This window comes from Maylandia zebra, linkage group LG9 (genome assembly GCF_041146795.1).
Source record: "Maylandia zebra isolate NMK-2024a linkage group LG9, Mzebra_GT3a, whole genome shotgun sequence".
Classification (NCBI taxonomy): Eukaryota; Metazoa; Chordata; class Actinopteri; order Cichliformes; family Cichlidae; genus Maylandia; species Maylandia zebra.
The window spans coordinates 36099203-36117473 of NC_135175.1; the positions used below are offsets into that span (position 1 = coordinate 36099203).

The window sequence follows — 18271 nt, forward strand, 5'->3', positions numbered from 1 at the left end:
TCTCTGCTAGCAACAAAACACATGCACGAGTCTTCGCCACCGCGGCTTCCTGCGCGCTGGTTGCACACCTGCTCGGCTCTTCCTCACTTCCTGTCAGATATTTCCTGCTGCAGTGGTGGGTGATGATGTCAGTGCATGAAATGATTATTGCCAGTAGGTGGCGCTGTGAGATGCAGCCATGTTTATGGTTGCACTGACAGTTACCACTTATACAGGTGAGAGGGTGGAGCCATCAGGTAGCATCACAGACAGATACCTGCGACTAAGTAAAATCCAGAGCTGGAGCTTCGCCTTTGTGGATGCTCTGTTGCTACAGTAACCACACAGCAGCCTTATTATTGGTCCAAAAGGCTCCAACAGCACAAACACGGTGCAGAGGTCCAGTTCAGGTGAAGCTAGCAGACAGCTAGCAGCTACAACCACCTGTCAGTCACAGAGGCCACGCCTCTAACAATGCAAACTTTAAGCCTTAATATGATTTAAACAGGTGAGTCAATAAAGAAGTTCTCCATCATGGATGGATGGAGGTGGTTTTTCCATCTTCTTCACATGTCTAAATCAGCCTGGTGGCATCAGACCACCTTTTCCCACGTTCCCCAGAGATCCCACGGCACTCCGAGGACAGGTGAGACGTATAATCTCCTCAGTGAGCTCCGAGTCCATCCCGGGCTCTGCTGGAAGTTGGCCATCAATGAAAAACCTGATCAGACACATAAATCATCTCTGACACGAGACAGAAGGAGAAGATTCAGATCAGCTAGAGGGAGATGACGTTCCTCACCTGCTCAAAGCTGGAAAACAGGACCTGGAAGGGAAGTGTGTGGTCCCGGGCCTGGAGCCACGGGGCTCGCCGGCACTCCCTGAGTGGGTCTGCTGCCCTGTGGGGTCACTGTCCGTGGAGTTGGGCACAGGGGTCGGGTCCATGTGAGCCGGTTTTACAGGCAACGACTGGTTTGTGTTTTTAACTTGACAAAGTTGAAGCTGCTGCCCTCACAGGTGGTGGAGTACCAAAGCTCCTCCGTCAGTTCTCACCATGTTAGTGTGCTATAACCTCTGCCCTCTCAGGCCTCAGACACCATCTTATCGACTCTGTTAGCCTCTCTCCACTCGTCCCTCACGCCTGCATGTAATAACGCAGAGCCCTGTGACTGGAGGAGCAGGTTGACAGCAGAGATGTTCTGCAGACCTGCAAACACAAGCGAGCGTGCCGGAAAGCAGCAGAGGCTTCCCAGGACAAGCCTCACAGACGGCGGTGAGGACACTAAAGCTCCGACAAACATCCAGGGAGTCTGCAGAGTCTCTGCACGGCAGCGTCGGGGATTTGTCCCGTGGTGATGATGTCACAGGAGGATCTGACACGCATCTGCCAGCTTTGAGCGAAGGAGCTGCAGGATGAAGGTCGGCTCTGCGGGAGCTCAGTCGGCTCCGTGAAAGCAATAAAACCAGACTCAGCGTCAGCGCCCGAGATCTCCGACACACATCAGAGCAAAAGGCTTTGTTTGACCTCAGTGATTTGTTTTAATAAAGAAGGCGTCACTTTTTATTACATTTTTAATGCTGCTTTGGCAGGTGGAGAGATTACGCCAGCGCACTTCATCCTGTTATTACAGCACATTTTACACTTTTCCTGCACTGCTGTTAGAGGGAATCCCACATTTATCCGACAGCTGCAGCGTCGGCTTCAGTCGTGTTACGCTCGCACATCTGTACGAGTTAGCGGGACGGCGTCCTCTAAAGTTTTACACATGTGTGAAGGCTGCTCATAGACTGCAGCACAGTGAAATAAGTCAGGATTAGGGACAAGTCAAGAAACAGGAAATCAAAGGCTTGGACAGGAGGACGGGGAGGAATAAACAAGAACAAACGGCAAGATTAGATTTATGAGGAAACAAAAGTGTCAGAGGAACTGCAAAGTTTAAAATCGCAAATTTAAAAGTAGAAAGAAACTCCACTAAACGCCACCTGTATGAGGAAAAAACAACAGAAAGACAAAAAGAAGAAGCTGGAAAGTCTACGGTCACACTTTGACAACACTTCACCCAAAGAAAGGGTTTCTTTAAATAATGTTCGATAGTTTAAACCTGCCCTGGGAAGTTGTCTTCTTTAAATTTGTAAACGTTTTTCTTTTACTGTCATTTGCTGACACTGGGTTGTAAATCCTCCTGTCTGTTTCACCTTTAGTGACGCTAACAGTGCTGCTCCAACATTATAATCATGTTTGACCAGGATCCACTGACCAATCACGCTGTGGTGAAGTCATAACTTCACTGTTAATTTATACAATATAATTAATATTATGAATCGAGTTCCTGTTAACCAAACTTAGCTTACTCATGTTTGCTAGTGATGGTTTTTAAAAGCATTAGCATTAGCCAAAAACTTAGCTAACTGTATGTTCAGACAACGTGATTGGTCAGCTGATCCTGGACCAACATTATCCGGTCTTTAAGTGATGATGTATGAATCCTGCTTCTGGGTCCAAACTACTCTGAGTTCATTTTAAAGCTCCGTTTTTAAACCCTTACGATGTAGCTGCAGCCCATGCAGCAGTATATGAATGACTAACCTGGTATTGTGGATGGATTATCTCAGTTGTTCTCCTGACTGAAGTTTGGTCCGTTTACAGCATCCTGCCATGCGATTGCATTTGTCCCTAACCATCGGGAACCCTCACGTTAACTTAAAAAAGTTAGCGTTCATCCTCCAGCTTCACTGTGTTTATGTTATGCTAACGTAGCTGTGCCGCTAGCCACCACGTAGCACATCATTATATACCAGCTAGCCCCACTGCTGTTTAGTTTTCTGTCTACATTTATGTTGGAAGTGACAACAGAGCTGTGAATTTGAATTTTTCCAGAAATCTCTCAGTCAGAACATGCTACATCGTGTTTAGGTGGAAACTAGCGAGCTAACTTCTTGCTAACTTCCTGCTAACTTCTAACTCAGTTAAATGTAATAAATTCTGTTTTCATGGATGCCTGGATTTTAAACTTCATTGTTACACCTGGTAAAGCAGCAACGCTGATGATTTTATTAAAGATGAATTTAGACCGTTTTTAACTCTCAGTGATGCCGCAGTGTTCGTCTGACTTTGGGACCTGCAGCAGAGTTTGGACCTGGAAACAGCTGATGACATCAGACTTAAAAACCGGGTTATGATGATTTCTAGAATGGATAAAAAAAAAGCCGGAACAACTGACAGCGATCCTGCTGTGATCCAGAGCTTGCTGCATACCTAAAGCTCTTGGTCAGATTTCTGATCCTGGATTTGTTTCTTTCAGAAAAACAAAACAAAATTGAAATTTCTGCACCAAAAATATATTTTGGCCTCAGAAAAAAGACAAACTGTTTGGTTCCTGTCTGTGGCTCAGACAAACAGACGAGGGGACGGACCACCGTCGCACTATTTTTAGGGATCTCGTGGTTAATTTGCCGCCAGCAGGCTCCACGTTAGCCGTCCTCGCTGATTAAAGCCGACCTCATTCTGAACAGACACGGAGCCGCGATCTGAAAAGCGAGCACAGGCACGTTTTTGGTGTGAATGAAATTAAACCCTTCACCGTGACATGTGATCTATTTTTATCTGCAGGTGTATTTTTAGCAGCAGCGGGGCTGGATCTCTGCAGAGCTCACTTACACTGCTTCAATATTTAAGAGTCAGGACGAGGCTGCTCAGCCAGAAAACAGGCTGCCTCTCACACACACACGCGCATGCATTAAACATCAAGCTAACACAGAAAACACACGCTAACGGCATGCCGTCGAAGTAAGAAGGAGTCTGTGCGTCTACAGCTCAGCCTTCACATCGCTGCAAATACTCGATTTCCTGCATTTTATCGGCTTTTCTTCATGTGGTCGTCTGTTTCCAATTAGAATAAAGTTACCAGGAAAACATTAAGATTATTCTGTACGATGCAAAGCTACTGTAGTAGAATATGATAGATGTATTAAAAAAGTAATTAGGTGAAGAGCAAACTCTCAGGTAATTCACAGGTAACTGAGGGGAGGGGACTAAACCAGAGTGATCTCTGTTCACGGTTCTGTTTCACAGATCCACACGCCAAACCTTAACCTGTTTGCCTCTCCAGCACATGGTATCCACTGGATTGGTCATTTCTTTCAAGGTTACACAGTGTTGGGAGATGATGATTAGCTTCACAAGGAGATTCAAAGTGAAGGATAAATACAGTAAAATTACAGCTAATATAGTAAAAGCAAAAATTAAAGTTTTCATGAAGCAGAGAAGATTAAAAAAATAAAACAGGCAGCATAAGAAGAGCTTAAAGAGAAGGCTTGTTTATAAAAATAGGATTTTATTAGATTTCAAACCTCAAGTCATGGCCGGGCGTCAGAAGATGAGCTCTGTAATGAACAGCTAACCAATGAGGAGAAGCTAAAACGGAGACGCTCTCTGTTTTGGCTCATAGTGGAGAGTCTGTTGAGTTAGTTTAATCATGTGATTCAGAGGAAATGAGCTGCCTGCAGACTCAAAATTGATGTGCACGCTATCCTACAGGGAGTTGCATGTTAGCATTTAAAGCTAACCTGTTAGCTCATGGAGCAGCTAACACAGCTCAGCCTTTAAGCTCCTGGAAAACGATCAAGTCCAAAACTGCCCAGGTTTGTTTTAAATGGTGCGTCACCTGACGGTGTCAGGTATTTCTCTGTGAAAAGGTCAAAGGTCATGATTAGCGGTTAGCGAGCTGCTAACATCGTTGGCCGTGTGCAGGTTTTAGGAGCGTTGTTAGCAGATGAACCTGAGCTGATCCGCAGCATCACTCGTGTAATGTTTTCAAACAAACCCTCCCTCTGCTTTTTACCTGTCAGGTGAATCAAACCTCCCTCCATCACCCCCCCCCCCCTCTGTTTGTTATGGAGGAAGCAGGCCGGGCTGAGATGGATCGCTGCACAAACAAATGTTTGCTCTGCCCTCTGCAAACCCCAGACACACACGACGGACACACACGGACACACACACACACACAGGCCGTATGTGTGTGTGTCCGTCGTGTGTGTGGTGAATGAAAGGTGAGGAAGGAGAAAAGATGAAAGAACCACAAGAAAGGGGATGAGGAAAGGTTCCTGTTGGATAAATAAAAACAGAGGGATGAACGAATCAGGAGGGAGGAAAGGAAAAGAAAGACCAAATAAAGTGGAAGTGTAGGAAGAGAGGAGGGGTGAAAGGACAGAAGGAGGGAAGGAAGGAGAAAGTTTATTGAAAGAATAAAAGATCAAATTACTAAACGATGGAGGACGGACAGTAGCGGCGAGAAAACCACAAAAACAACAAAAAAACAGCAGAGAGGTCAGAGGTCAGGAGGAGGAGGCGGACTTTACAAGCCTAAAAACACAGGGGAGGAGACGGGTCGTCACGCTTGTGAGGCTTCGCCATCCCTCCATCCTAACAGAGAGGAGTGTGGGAATAAAGTGTCGACTCATCAGGAAAACAAGGCGAGCAGCGGCGACAGACGAGGTTTAATGAGAGGAGGATGGATGGAGGGTGGGGAGGGGTCACATGATTTATTCAGAGGTGGGGGGGCGGTCGGATTAAGACTGAATACAGCCACCTGAACCTCACACACACTACGTCCCACAGGACGCCAGGAGGCGGTTTGAGAGGCCGTTAATTGTTGCCAACATGACTTTAATCAGATTTCAGCTTCCACCCTTAACACACACACACACAGATGTAGGCACGTGCACACACACACGCCACCCTGTCCCCTGGGGGGTGGGGGGGGTGTCTGTGAGACAGAGTTTGGCGAGGAGGTGTGGTCATTAGTGCCAAGTCCCATATGCTGCATGCTGACACTGCAGGGAAAACCCCTGAGACACACACATACATACACACACACACACACAGATAAGTGGCAAAGCAAACACACACTGCAGAATCACAGACACATAAATGTTGAATACACACTTCACTGGAAGAATCAAACAAAGACACACAAAGAAGCACAGACTGTATATTGAAGATGGAAGCCAACCAATTAAATCAAAAACATGATCAGGAATAATCGAGTACAAATTTAATGACTTTCAAATAAAATACATTTTGTTGACACTGAATGTTTTTCAAAGTGAGGCAGAGGTGCAGAGCAGGTACACGGGCTAAAAGACTGTATATAGAAGATGGCTGGAGCCACAGTGATGTCACGGTTTTACAGTCTCAACATTTGATTAAAACATTGTTACATAACGTCCAGCATCTTTGGGTGGAGGGGGTTCAGAAGGCAGCTGCAGACAGATGTTAACGAGCTCCCGTTAGCTTCAGAAACATCTGTGACTCTGACGTCCTCCACAGTCTTTCTCGCCATCATCCGAGTTTGAGCTTTGATGGAGGCGCCTTTGAATCAACACGAGCCAGAACGACAGCGTTTTAGTGAAAGTGAAATTTAAAGTAACTCTTTGATGGTTTCCAAGCCTCGTTTTGATTATTTCGAGCTTCACCATGTTGGTAATCAAGGGGAAACGGCACATCCACAGGGCCCCGCCCCTAAAATCCAAGAACAATTTACAGAGGAGTCGCCCCCTGCTGGCTGTTACAAAGAGTGCAGGTTTAAAGAGCCTCAGTACTCAAAGCTACGTCCTTCTTTTATGTACAGTTGGAGAGAAACTGAAGCCAAGCTCAAGCACAAACACTTCTCTGTCTCGTGTGTGTGTGCGCGTGCGCACGTGTGTGTGCGTGTGCACGTGTGTGTGTGTGTGCGCGTTTCTGCGCGCGTGTGCACGTGTGTGTGTGTGTGTGTGTGTGTGTGCGTGCGTGTGCACACGTGTGTGTGTGTGCACGTTTCTGTGTGTGTGTGCACGTGTGTGTGTGTGTGTGTGTGTGTGTGTGTGTGTGCACGTTTCTGCGCGCCTGCGCGTGCATGTGTGTGGGGACTCCTTCTCCGGGGAACCCTGATGAATAAATAAGCAGAGAAGAAGAAATAGCTCCCCCCTCCCCCTCATCAGTGAATTAATGAAGACATTCATCTCTCTCCCTCCACCATCCCTCCATCCCTCCGTCTCCATTAAAATCTCATTTTGTCATCTCCATCCATCCATCCCTCCCTTTTTCTCCACCCTTATTTCTCCTCCTTCGTTCCTCCTCACCTCCTCCTCCTCTTATTAACTCGCTCCCTCATCACACGGGGCCTCAGGCAACACATATGGCAGTCACGCTTCCACACCATTAAATAACACACACACACACACCAGCACCAACTGGTGTCCCCTGTTGCCGCCTTCTTGCGGGGATGAGGTCCTGCCACTCGTTTAATCCTTCCTCCAACCTCCTCGTACCATAATGCCTCCTTTCTGTCCTCCCTTTCCTGCATCCTCACTTCCTTTCGTATCCTTGCCTTCCCCACTCTTCCTTAGTCTCCCCCCTCTCTTCCTCATATTAACTTCAAGGCCTCCTCACCCCCTTCCTCCTCCTCTTCCTCACATCTTTTTGTTCTCTTTGCCAGCTCTTCCTTATTGTCTCTCACTCTCAGTGCTCCAGAAACGTGTGTGTGTGTGTGTGTGTGTGTGTGTGTGTGTGTGTGTGTGTGTATAGGATAAGGGGGGGGGGAGCTGAATGAGTGGTTTCCAAGGTAACGGAGGCACACTGCTGCAGTGGATATGTCGGGGAGGTGCAGAGGGTGAGGAGAGTTTGGAGGGAGCGAGAATGAAGGAGGCGTGTGTGTGTGTGTGTGTGTGTGTGTGTGTGTGTGTGTGTGTGTGTGTGTGTGTGTGTGTGTGTGTGTGTGTGTGTGTGTGTGTCTGTCTCTGGATGTCAAGAGCATTGGCTCTGCTGCAATGCTGCAATGCCCCCACACACAGGCTTCACGTCTGACAACCATGACTTTAATTTGCCTTAAGGGCCCAAACACACACACAGACACACACATGTGTTTGTGAAGGAAGTGAGCAGGACTCCCGAGGAGTTCAGTTTCCACTCGGAGTGAAAGTGAGCTGAGAAGCTCCTCCACCCTGAACATCCATGTAGGAGGTGGGCGTGTGCACAGAGGGCAGGGTGCTGCTGGTGGAGCTCTGCCAGGTTTAAGTCAATTAAATATCTGTTAAAGTCAGCCAACCTTTAAAAAGTGTTGAATCTGATCTGTTATGGACCCGTCCACCCACCCCGACCTCCTCTGTGCACACGTCTCTCTGTTGTCTGTCAGAGTGCTGATGTCACGTACGTGAAGCTGCTGCAAATAAAAACCAAACGTTCCTCAACGAGGAGAAAAGTCGAAGTTTCTTCATGTTTAGACAAGAAACAAAAACCCGACTTCCTCTTTGTTCCTCTGACATCCTTCGTTGGTCCGCACTGACTGAACCGACATCATTTTACAACCAGAGTCGCCCCCTGCTGGTCATTAACATGCATGCGGGTTCAGAGTCTGTGTTCCTAATAAACTGCTGCACATTAAACTTTTTCTTTAAAGGAAAACTTTAACTTCCCTTAAAAATGTGATTCTCCAGAGAAACAGACAGAGGGAGCCGGAAGGTGTTTGATGGTGTTCAAACCAATAAAACCAGTAAGTTTCCCAATAATCCTTATGAAAGTATTTTTAGATGAGGGTTTGACTCATGCAGGAACAACCTTCGAGGACACACAGATCTCACAGCTCATCCGTTTCATCGGGTTTATCCTCCACCCTCTCTGCGGTGTCGACTCTGAGGTGATGGGGTTAGGGCGGTGCACTCGACCTCTGAAACTAAACCTGTGAGGTGTTTCCAGGTGACACATCTTTTCTTATTGTGAGGATTTCTTCTCAGCGCCGGACTGAGTCTGCTGTGTGCTCAGCTCTGATGCTGTTACTGAAGGGAGAGCCTCTAACATGCTTTGCTGCCACAGAGGAAATAAATTCACGGCGAGTGAAGCGAGGAGAAAATCTGCCGGCTGTCAGAGGCGATGAGACGACAGCAGCATCTTAAAGGAGAATCGACTCGCTGCAGTAACTCGGTGACCTGCAGGACCAACACAACCGCTGGTGATAAAACTGAGCGGCCCTTTCACCTCGCGTCACGCCGCCAGCAGCTCGGCTGTTCTCACAGAGGACATGTTTGCCCTGGAGCTGAGGCACACACAGCCGTAGTCACTGCTCAGGTGGAAACGCCTGCATGAGTCTGAGGGAGGTGCAACAGGTGAGGAGCACGCTCATCGAGCTTCCAATCATTGCACCTCCTGCCCTGATCGCAGTGGAGGAGATGGTGCAGCGAGATTCATTGAAGGCGACTCAGAGAGGCGAAAGGAGGGACGGGACGTCCAGGGAGAGATCTGAGAAGGAGCAGTGCTGGGAGGAGTCCCGAGGAGACCCTGAGGGGAGCTTGTTTAAATGTCGATGGCAACTCGGAGCTTCTTTAGAACAAGTGTAGGATCATGGCCGTGACCACTTTCCAGTTTCTGCTTCCTAATCAGACCAGCGGGGAAAAGGAAGTTCATTAAAATGTATTTCTGTTTGAGTTTGGTGCTCCGAGAGGAACTCAAAGCTGTTGAATCCAGTCGCCGGTAACTTCTCAAGCTCTCGGTTTCCTAACAAGCACGTTTGCTCTTGCAAATTATTTGCAACAGTTCACAGATTCCTGAGGAAGAACTCCCTGACAGTCACGACTCAGGGAAAAGACAAAGACAGAATTTCCTCCCCAGGTGGTGACAGCTGGACGCCACACTCGAACATCAGCTCACGCTTTAGCCGCTAACACAAACCCCAACTTTCAGCACACGAGGCGACTAGAAAGTGACGGCGGGGAAAAAACGGACGCGCTGCGACGTCAGCGAATGCAACATTCACACTACTGATGGAGTTTCTACTCCCTCTGCCTCTGCTGGGACCTCAGCATCAATTTAACCTCCAACTGCTTCTACTGTCAGCCAGAAGCACACACACACACACACACACACACACACACACACACACACACACACACACACACGAAGAGTAAAATGGCCAAAGGCGCTTCCATCTCGCTGTGTGTGTCCTGAAACAGTCTATTTCAGTCATGGCTCGCTGCAGGAAATGGATTCAGAAGTGTGCGCACACACACACACACACACACACACACACACACACACACACACACCTGCAGACTCGTAAATGAGATGATGCAGAGCGTTCAATAATAGAAGCAGTGACACTGACAGGGATTTCTGCGGCGTGATGCCCCCACCTCTCCTCCTCCTCCCCTGAGCTGCAGCCCCCCCCGGTGGCAGGGCTGGAAACTGCCGCGCTGACGTCACACTCGTGATTTCAGAGGACAAATAAACAGAAGACAAAGATCCTTCGAACATCGCTCAGCTGAAGGACGTGTTCAGAAAAATAAAACCTCGTTTCTGTAAACACAGATCTGCAGCCATTTGACAATCAGCGTTTCAGGACATAAGAACACGACCTTTAACCTCCACAGAGCCACCACAGCATCCACACCTGCAGATCTTCCAGGGTCCAGTAAACACACTTAAAGAAGAGACTGTTGCATCACAGCAGGGTTAATGATTCAAACCCAGGCGTGTGCTGATCCTAAAGCAGAGCGTCATGAAACCGTGCACAGGGTGGACCACGGATAACCTCAGTCAGTCCAGCTCACACAGGTCAGGGCTGATTGTAGAGCTTTGAGTGGACGATGTCCTGTGAAACATCCACACTGACCCGTCAGCGTTTCACACGCCAGAATAGTAACCATCAGCAGCAGCAGCGTGTGATGCAGCTGCACACCTGGGGTTCAGAGGTGACTGTAAAACAGCTGTAACGCTGCTCCAGATGTTGGGCTCAGGACGGGATGGAAGCTCGTAGGTTCAAACCTGGGCTCGGTCTGATACCCCGCGACGATGGGCTACAGGTCGCTCTCCCTCAGAGCGGCTGTTTGCCACAGTGCCAGCTTACCCTGCACCATCAGCAGCTGGATCAGAGGCACGTCACGTGCTACGCTAGCTCCCAAGTTTGATGGTTTGAGTTTCTTCCTGTTTCTTTATTTTTGTACTTTAACTTTTTGATCTGCTCATTTCCACAGTTTTATTCTTGGGCCCTGCCAGGCTAGCTTTGCATGATTCACACTGTGAGCAGCCCTTCAGTTCATCCTCCTAAACAAGCAGTCTGAGCTCCTCCCTCTTTAAACCAGCACAGCTCTGATTGGCTGCCCCTCGTTATGAGCAACTTAAACAACAGGTGGGTGGATGCTCCAACTCTGTGACATCATCGAGAGTCACTGACTCACCTGGAGCACACACACACACACACACACACACACACACACACACACACACACACACACACACACACCACTGTTTTAAACTCCGACCCTGTTTAACATGGACATCCACCCTGGAACAGGAAACGCACGACTTCATACAAACGTTCCCTCAGGGCGTCCCATGAGACGGCTCCATGAAGCTGCTCCACCTCCTGATCTCCTCTGTGTGAACTTCAGGTAGCCCTCCACCCAGATGTGCATATCTGAAGTGTGTTAGTAGCTCCAGTGCACACACACACACACACACGCGCACGCACACACAGCGTGGTGGTAAAAGAGCGATCGGGCCGCTCTTTGCGTTTTAAAGCATGTATTATTGATTAGAACAAGCAGCAGTGAAGTGCAGCACAGAGCTGCAGCTTTGTTCAAGGGCAAAGCTGCAAGTTAGCCACTTAGCAGACTGACAGGAGAGAGAGGGGCGAGCGACGGGGCGAGCAACAGGGGAGGGAGAGAGAAACCCTAAGAAGAAGGAGGAGAGGGAAAGGTGTGTGTGTGTGTGTGCGTGTGTGTGTGTGTGTGTGTGTGTGTGTGTGTGTGTGTGTGTGTGTGTGTGTCTGTGTGTGTGTGTGTGTGTCTGTGTGTGTGTGTGTGTGTCTGTGTGTGTCTGTGTGTGTGTAGGTGGAAATCAGCTGTTAACGATGTGTACGACAGGCCAGACGTCCTGATAGGCTGAACTGCATCGAACACAAATCAGCAAATCAATCACCGAGCTGCCTGTTTACACACAGGACTGTCTGTGTGTGTGTGTGTGTGTGTGTGTGTGTGTGTATATGTGTAGATAAAATAATTGTAAAGAAGCTAAAAATAAGTAAAAAACAAAACTATTACATGGACTGAAAATGTACAACAAATAAGAGGTCCAACTCAGAGGTGAGGTGAAAGAGGCCACGCCCCCCAACACACGCCCACTATACACATTTATTTCTGCTGTAACGTGGAACAACACGAGGGTGTGTGGGACGGACCGACTCCCTGCTGGACGCTAGAGGAAGTTTCCAGCCCTGCAGGTTTCATTCATGGAAACATTCTGCTCACAGCAGACACGACCTTTGACCTTTGACCATAAACCTTTGGAAAAGTCTGTTTGTGATTTCGTTTTTAAGACCCGAAGTAAGGTGAGCGCGCTCCTCTGCTCATGTGACCGAGGTCGAACTAACAGAATCATGTGTGCGTGCGTGCGTAGGTGCGCTCTGACCAGAGTTCAGCAGCTCCTGCTCCATCACGCCACAGCCCAGCACCTCCATCCAGTTGCCCTGGAAACGCACCTCCATCTCAAAGGACGGGTGAGTGAAGGGGAAGTAGCAGTCGACCCACCTGATCTCGAGATCTGAGGAGGAAGACGAGGAAGTTTGAGGAAGAGCAAACCTAACCAGACGTCCTGGTGGGCGGGGCCTCACCTGCTCCGAACAGGTAAGAGACAAGTTGTGTCAGAGTGCGTTTGAGGTCGAACTCCACCAGCTTCACCGCCTCCAGAGTGTGCGTCTCCTGCTTCTCGGGAGACCGCCGCCCTCCTCGCTCGAACAGAGACAGCTCGCCACCGTTCTGCACCCGGGAGAACAGCTGAGGGACACGACACTGCGGGTCAGGGTCACGTGATCACTACGTCACCTGTCTAACTTTTTCATTCTGAGCACCTGGCGGTTGGAGAAGAGTCGCACTCCCTCCATCTGGTGGAAGACGGGGTAGTGGCTGGCGTCGATCTCGTCCCGCCTGTAAACGTCTCCGGCCAGCAGGAAGGCGTCCAGCCCCGACCTCACCAGGTCCGTCTGGTGGGCGGACGTGTGAGCGCGAAGCATCGTCGTCCTGTCCCACATAAAAACAGGGTTAGTGACGCCGATGGAGGACGCCGAGCGCTCGCGGCAGAAGACATCGGCTCTCACCTGTTCAGGTAATAGTTGTCTCCTCGTTTCCTGCTGGGGTGTCCGGGCGGGATCAACAAGCTGTCAGCAAAACACAAAGACTCACAAAGTAACACTCGATAAATCAGAACAGCTGATGGAGCGACAGCGAGGTCCATCACAGTCCCTGTTTCGATGGAATCTGGGCTTTTAATGAGTCGGATAATTAACCGCTGACCTCCGCTGGAGCTGAGGGGGTCACGCACATTCAGCCAATGATCTGCACAAACTTGTTGAAACGTGTTGTGGAAATCAGGGGAAAGAGCCTGTAAGAAGGAACGTGACCCGCCAGCAACTCTGAGCGTCTTTGTGACAACACTTAAGAAAACATGAATCTGGACAACGTCCTTTGTGTTGTTGGAGTCGGGTCGCTTTGGTCGTGAAGCCACAGTGAAAAAGTGCAAAACCAGAGATGAACGTTCACCTTCAAAGGAAAAGTTGTGTAAAAGCATAAAGAAGATAAAGTAAACCACAGCAGCGTCTCTGTTCAGTGATATTAGTGGATAATGTGACGGGAAGCTGCCGACCTGTCAAAGTTCTGCTCCGTGGTCACCACAGGACTCAGGTTGTCGTGGATGGAGAAGAGGGGGTTTCCCGAACGGCCGATGTACGAGCTGCGGGTCAGAAACACCGTCAGAGTGAGCACACACACTGAAGACAGTTTAATCCTGCTGATGAAGCAATAACAGGATGAGCTGCGTCAAAACCAGGTCACATCACGACTGTATTTGAACTCACGTTAACTTCTTGTATAAACAGATGATTTAAGGTCCACACTGAGGAAATCTGTACTTATATGTAACACGAGTCACACACACACACAGATGATCTGCACGCACACAGATGATCTACACGCACATACAGTGGGGCAAAAAAGTATTTAGTCAGCCACCAATTGTGCAAGTTCCCCCACCTAAAATGATGACAGAGGTCAGTAATTTGCACCAGAGGTACACTTCAACTGTGAGAGACAGAATGTGAAAAAAAAATCCATGAATTCACATGGTAGGATTTGTAAAGAATTTATTCGTAAATCAGGGTGGAAAATAAGTATTTGGTCACCTCAAACAAGGAAAATCTCTGGCTCTCACAGACCTGTAACGTCTTCTGTAAGAAGCTTTTCTGTCCCCCACTCGTTACCTGTATGAATGGCACCTGTTTGAACTCATCATCTGTATAAAAGACACCTGTCCACAGCCTCAAACAGTCAGACTCCAAACTCCGCCATGGCCAAGACCAAAGAGCTTTCGAAGGACACCAGGAAAAGTATTGTAGACCTGCACCAGACTGGGAAGAGTGAATCTACAATAGGCAAGCAGCTTGGTGTGAAAAAATCAACTGTGGGAGCAATCATCAGAAAATGGAAGACATACAAGACCACTGATAATCTCCCTCGATCTGGGGCTCCACGCAAGATCTCATCCCGTGGGGTCAAAATGATCATGAGAACGGTGAGCAAAGATCCCAGAACCACACGGGGGGACCTGGTGAATGACCTGCAGAGAGCTGGGACCAAAGTAACAAAGGTCACCATCAGTAACACACTACAACGGCAGGGAATCAAATCCCGCAGTGCCAGACGTGTTCCGCTGCTGAAGCCAGTGCATGTCCAGGCCCGTCTGAAGTTTGCCAGAGAGCACATGGATGATACAGCAGAGGATTGGGAGAATGTCATGTGGTCAGATGAAACCAAAGTAGAACTTTTTGGTATAAACTCAACTCGTCGTGTTTGGAGGAAGAAGAATACTGAGTTGCATCCCAAGAACACCATACCTACTGTGAAGCATGGGGGTGGAAACATCATGCTATGGGGCTGTTTTTCTGCCAAGGGGACAGGACGACTGATCCGTGTTAAGGACAGAATGAATGGGGCCATGTATCGTGAGATTTTGAGCCAAAACCTCCTTCCATCAGTGAGAACTTTGAAGATGAAACGAGGCTGGGTCTTCCAACATGACAATGATCCAAAACACACCGCCCGGGCAACAAAGGAGTGGCTCCGTAAGAAGCATTTGAAAGTCCTGGAGTGGCCTAGCCAGTCTCCAGACCTCAACCCCATAGAAAATCTGTGGCGGGAGTTGAAAGTCCGTGTTGCTCGGCGACAGCCCCAAAACATCACTGCTCTCGAGAAGATCTGCATGGAGGAATGGGCCAAAATACCAGCTACTGTGTGTGCAAACCTGGTAAAGACCTATAGTAAACGTTTGACCTCTGTTATTGCCAACAAAGGTTATGTTACAAAGTATTGAGTTGTATTTTTGTTATTGACCAAATACTTATTTTCCACCCTGATTTACCAATAAATTCTTTACAAATCCTACCATGTGGATTCATGGATTTTTTTTTCACATTCTGTCTCTCACAGTTGAAGTGTACCTCTGGTGCAAATTACTGACCTCTGTCATCATTTTAGGTGGGGGAACTTGCACAATCGGTGGCTGACTAAATACTTTTTTGCCCCACTGTAGATGATCTGCACGCACATAGATGATCTGCACGCACATATATGAGCTTCGCCAACGTCCGTATCAAAGACGTGTCTGCTCCGTTAGATTGTTCTTGTTTCTTCTTCTTCCTTCAGCTGCTCCCAGCATCCTCCTCAGTCACACCAACCCTCTGCACTTCACTCCACCCATGAACCTTCTGAGGTTTCCTCTCTTCCTCCTGCTCTGCAGCTACAACAGAGTCTCTGCTCTCACCTCCTTCTCCCTCGCTGCCTGCTAACATGCCCTCCCTAACTCCACCCAACCCTCAATTATAAAGTAAAAAACTGGAACCGTGGGCCCTTTGTGAGTGGAAAGTTTGTGACAGAGGGGTTTGCAGTGGATTAAAAATACCTCCAGAGGTGTACCTAATAATGTGGCCCATGAAAAATTTGATGCTTTCCTTGTCACAAATAAACGAAAACTAAATGCTTTTTAGATGTTTTAAAGTTTTATCGATCAAACAAAGGCTGGTGGGCAGGCAGGGTGTAAGTCAGGGAGGGAACAAGGAGGAGGGAAAGTGGGAGTAATGAGGAGCAGCGTGGAGATTACCCAGCAGCTCTGGGGTCTCCTCGTCATCTGCTGCTATCAGAGCACACAGGCTTTTCTAAAGACTAAAGTTCACGACCTGCTAAAAGGCAGAGCCATAAACCAATGTCAGCTCACGCTCGCAGTGACTGCTTAATGACTTCTGAATGCAGCATTAATGCGCTCGCCGTCGCTGTGATAGATTTCTGATGGCGAGAATCAGCAGCAGCTTTAACGATATTTCACTGCAGCCAAATTTACACTCGGCCGTCCCCAGAGACCCACGGAGCCTGCAGAGAGTTAGTCAGCATTTAAACTGAACACAACACCTGGCTGACGACCGCACTCGCTGCCTACCTGTAGAAGTGAGCTTTGATGCGCTCCTTGATCAGCCAGAGAGGATGATGGGATTGGTTGTGGAGGTTGCGGCCCACCTTTTCCAAGATCTTTGGAGTGACGTTGGTGAAGTCATCACGCGGGTATGACTGGCCTAACACCTGCGCCGAGTCCTGACCAATCACAGACTGAGGGGCGTGGCCCTTCGTGCTCAGCCGTCTCCATGACGCTGCGCAGCCATTAGGCCAGAACTCTGACAGGAGGTGGCGAAGAAGAGGGCGGGGCCAAGGCTGAAGATAAGGGAGGACTGACGGGGCGAATATCATGATGACAAATCCACGAAGCTGCAAGGACAAAACAAGGTCAATAAAATATGTGGAAAATGTTGGTTTCATGTTATAAACACATCAAAAAAGCCACAAACATCAGCTGTAGTTTTATCGCCATGAAAACGTCACCTGAAAAACGCGAAGGACGTTTGTTTAAAGGTCTGTTTGTGTTTCGACAGCCTGGAAAGCAACGAGGAAATAAACTAGGAAACAAAAGATGGCGCCAGGCAACAAGGTCACCTAGAGATGGAAGATGTTGCACTTTTGATTGCACCGGTCGCCTGGTGGGAGGCAACCAGTCTCCAAACAGCTGCTGCTAAACACAGATCATCTACACATTGCAACAATCTGTTTGTGGCGATGGGCGTGGCCTGTCTGTCTCCTCTGCAGTAGGCTGCGAGTGTGCAACACTGCACGATGACTGCACAGGTTGCCTCTCACCTGGCAGCCCGTCTCCAAACAGTCGCAGTCCGACTTTGAGCCAAGTCAGTTTGTGGTGATCAGACTCTCGGGGAAACTATAACAACTATAACCTCATAGCTGTTGATTTTTCAGATCCATCTGCAGTCAGAGTCGGAGTGAATCTCAGCAGGTACTGGACTTTGACAGGACTGCCTCTTCCCTTCCTATTCCTGTTAAACTGATAATAATAATAATATGTAATCATATGCCATCAGCGTATTGAAAACAGCTTTCCTGGGGCTGTGTTGGGTCACTAAAGGGCAGCAAAACTCCTAAAGATGCTCAATTTCTGAATGAGCAGGGACAGAATGACATGTTTCTCCATCTGATTACTCATATTTGCTTCTCTTAAGGTCTGCTTAGGTCTCGGCCGACTCCTGAGGTAAATATCTGTCTCTTCAGCTCATAAATGCTCCGCCGTGTTCACCCGCTCCTCTCTGACTGCGACTGCCTGCTGTTTGCTGCCGGGTTCAGGTGTTCGCCGAGGCTTCAGTCTCCGAATTTATCATTTGCGGTGAAAAGGGTGGGGAGGGAAATGAGGAGGACGTGAATCAGAAGCGTAAAAATAAAACGGCAGCGTCTCAGCGGAGGTCAGATCAGGTGAGCGCTGCGGCTGCCGGCTTCATTTATAATTGCACTAATGGACAAACATCGAAAACAGCAAAGGTTAAAACGAGGCGCCATCCTTTTACTGCTTTCCATCATTTATCCTCTGACAGGAGGCGACACCATCGCCCTTTTACCCACACCCCTCAAATATTTGTACACACACACACACACACACACACACACACACTCTTGAGGAGCATCCCTGAATAAGACAAAGGGTGTTGCATTGCAGTGGCATTGCAGCAGAAAGGATTATTGTTCCTTAATCCAAGAAGCTTTTTACCTTTCCTCTGCAGCTGGTGTCATATTATACTGAACCGTACAGGCCAGCACGGAGGTCACACACACACACACACACACACACACACACACACACACACACACACACACACACACACACACACAC

At 48.4% G+C, this 18271-nt stretch overlaps 2 protein-coding genes across 5 annotated transcripts in view; one reads left to right on the forward strand and one right to left on the reverse strand.

Annotated features, from left to right (window-relative positions):
• fars2 (phenylalanyl-tRNA synthetase 2, mitochondrial) overlaps window positions 1-18271 on the reverse strand; it is a 139812-nt gene that overhangs the window by 85102 nt on the left and 36439 nt on the right. For all 4 annotated transcript variants that reach the window (XM_024803668.2, XM_076888655.1, XM_076888654.1 and 1 more), the window contains exons 2-7: window positions 16487-16809; window positions 13646-13732; window positions 13101-13160; window positions 12855-13023; window positions 12618-12780; window positions 12416-12547 (exon numbers count right to left, since the gene is read on the reverse strand). In XM_024803668.2, coding sequence (XP_024659436.1) covers window positions 12416-12547; window positions 12618-12780; window positions 12855-13023; window positions 13101-13160; window positions 13646-13732; window positions 16487-16791 — 916 coding nt within the window. In that variant the 5' untranslated portion in view covers window positions 16792-16809. The remainder of the gene's footprint in view (window positions 1-12415; window positions 12548-12617; window positions 12781-12854; window positions 13024-13100; window positions 13161-13645; window positions 13733-16486; window positions 16810-18271) is intronic.
• cidea (cell death inducing DFFA like effector a) overlaps window positions 1-18271 on the forward strand; it is a 281200-nt gene that overhangs the window by 32747 nt on the left and 230182 nt on the right. The window lies entirely within an intron of this gene.